Raw genomic sequence first — 1,870 nt, 5'->3', positions numbered from 1 at the left:
CTTTCCACGTGACATGTTTAAGACCACAAGATTAAGGGCAATTTTGTACATTTGACATAACTTTAATTTAGGACCACAAGATTCAAAAGTCTTATTTATTTTCTTAAACTCCGTGTCAAGTCAAACTAGGCCACTCTTTGTGAAACGGAGGGAGTAAAATTTAATCAATGAATATTATTTTATTTTTTTGAATAGTTTCATAACAGTGTATTATATTATTTTAATGGATTTTTACTCATTTGGTAAGATTAAGGAATAGTGCCATTTTGATGAGTTTTATGAAGTTTATATGTTTATAAACGAAAAAATACAATTTTAACTTTGTATATAACAAGTGTGTAAAAAATTTACAACCGATACTAACTAAAATTTATTCTTTACAAAACAAAACTTAACGATGTTTTTGTTCAACTTACGTGTAGTGTAACAGCTTCTTGTGAATGTCCTGACAATAGCGGATGCAGCATGCAGATATATAATTCATTCAATAAAATTACGATAAATAATAGATCTGAATCCATTATAATATATAAAATTGATGAGTATCTGCATTCATTCAATAAAATCACAATAAATAGTAGATCTGAATTCATTATAATATATAAAATTGACGAAGGAGCCAAAAATTTTATTAAAAATATAAAAACACACGAAAAAATCAAAAAAATTCAACATCCTTCTATATATAAATAACCTTATTATAAAGAGAAATTCGGATGAACCTCTAGGACGCTTGTGGCTCCGCCCTGTATAGAACAATAAATAAATAGTTTATAAAAGGAAATAAAGTCAAATTCATAATAAAATCATTAAAGGAAAAGGTCATTAAGGAGTACATTTACACAATAACCTTGATGAGTGTATTAATTATACGTAATACTTAATTGTTAAACGAAGAAAAAAATAAACCTTTGCTCTTTTCTCACATTTGTATCAACATTTGTAAATTCACACCACAGAGTAATTTGGCTTTGGCTATTGAGTTTATCAAATCTATTTTCCTTTTTTTCGTCCCATTTTCCATGGACGAGGACGAGGATGAGGACGAGGACGAGGATGAGGACGAAGAAGTTGTTGATGGCTCGGGTGAGCGCGAGCGTGAGCGAGTACGACGCCTAGCCGTTACTCTTGGTGGCATAGGCACGTCCGAGCCAATTAAGTCCGGAAAATTGAGCCGAGCTTTGGTACCCCGAATCTTGTAAGCAGCTTGGTCATAAGCCAATGCTGCATCCTGCGGGGACTCATAAGTTCCTAGCCACAGCCTCGCGCCTCTCCTATTTGGATCTCTTATTTCGGCTGAAAACGTGCCCCACTGCCTTCGCCTCACTCCTATGAACCGCCTCCAATCTTGTGGCGCGCTTTCTTCGTGTTCGCGCGCCACAAATGTTTCCTTTGTTCCCTCCGGTCTTACGGGGGATTCAAGTGAATTTGGAGTAGGATTATTAGGCAATAATGTTGTGCTATCTAAACTCATTGGTGAAAGAGTTTCAAAAAAATCGGAATCATCATCATAAAGAAGATGTGTGATAGATTCAAGTTCATCGAGGCTAGGTAAAGAGAAGATTTCATCATCATCAATTGCAATATTCATTCTTCTTTTGGATGAATGAAATTTTCACTTATTTGATGAATGTAATGTAATACTCGTTGTTGAACTCTAATGCTACTTATATATACTACTTCCTCTCTCTCGGTTTTATAGGATGCTTTTCGTGTTTCGAGAGTTAAATAATTTAGGTTTGATCATGAATTTTTTAAATGGCATCTTCAATTTTTTTGTAAGCTACTTAAAAAATACTATAAGTCATAATAATTGAAAATTCAAAATACTTACGATAAAAAATATATTTATTTGAATCTCAAAATCTGA

The 1,870-nt window shown here is 33.2% G+C and overlaps 1 protein-coding gene across 2 annotated transcripts; it reads right to left on the bottom strand.

The window, feature by feature from the left end:
- Positions 1 to 493: 493 nt before the first annotated feature.
- GAME9 (APETALA2/ethylene response factor) lies at positions 494 to 1,656 on the bottom strand. Of its 2 annotated transcripts, none has more exons than XM_006347894.2 (2): positions 910 to 1,656; positions 494 to 746 (listed from the first exon to the last, which is right to left on the bottom strand). In XM_006347894.2, the coding sequence occupies exon 1, from the start codon at positions 1,589 to 1,591 to the stop codon at positions 923 to 925; it is 669 nt and encodes a 222-aa protein (XP_006347956.1). In that variant the 5' UTR covers positions 1,592 to 1,656; the 3' UTR covers positions 494 to 746; positions 910 to 922. The 2 variants fall into 2 exon arrangements, with proteins under 2 accessions (XP_006347956.1, XP_015164502.1); XM_015309016.1 differs by having other exon boundaries at positions 927 to 1,656.
- Between the last annotated feature and the right edge of the window lie 214 nt (positions 1,657 to 1,870).

The sequence above is a fragment of the Solanum tuberosum genome, unplaced genomic scaffold (assembly GCF_000226075.1).
Source record: "Solanum tuberosum cultivar DM 1-3 516 R44 unplaced genomic scaffold, SolTub_3.0 scf00095, whole genome shotgun sequence".
Lineage (NCBI taxonomy): Eukaryota > Viridiplantae > Streptophyta > Magnoliopsida > Solanales > Solanaceae > Solanum > Solanum tuberosum.
The sequence above is the reverse complement of the archived record's forward strand: the minus strand, read 5'-3'. Positions and strand labels throughout refer to the sequence as shown.

Bases quoted from the DNA above. Each gene is read 5' to 3' on its own strand.
- GAME9 (XM_015309016.1), bottom strand. From the start codon at position 1,591: ATGAATATTGCAATTGATGATGATGAAATCTTCTCTTTACCTAGCCTC. The intron at 747-926 runs GTGAGAAAAGAG...TGTTCTATACAG, and splicing joins TTACAAATGTTGATACAAAT to GGCGGAGCCACAAGCGTCCT.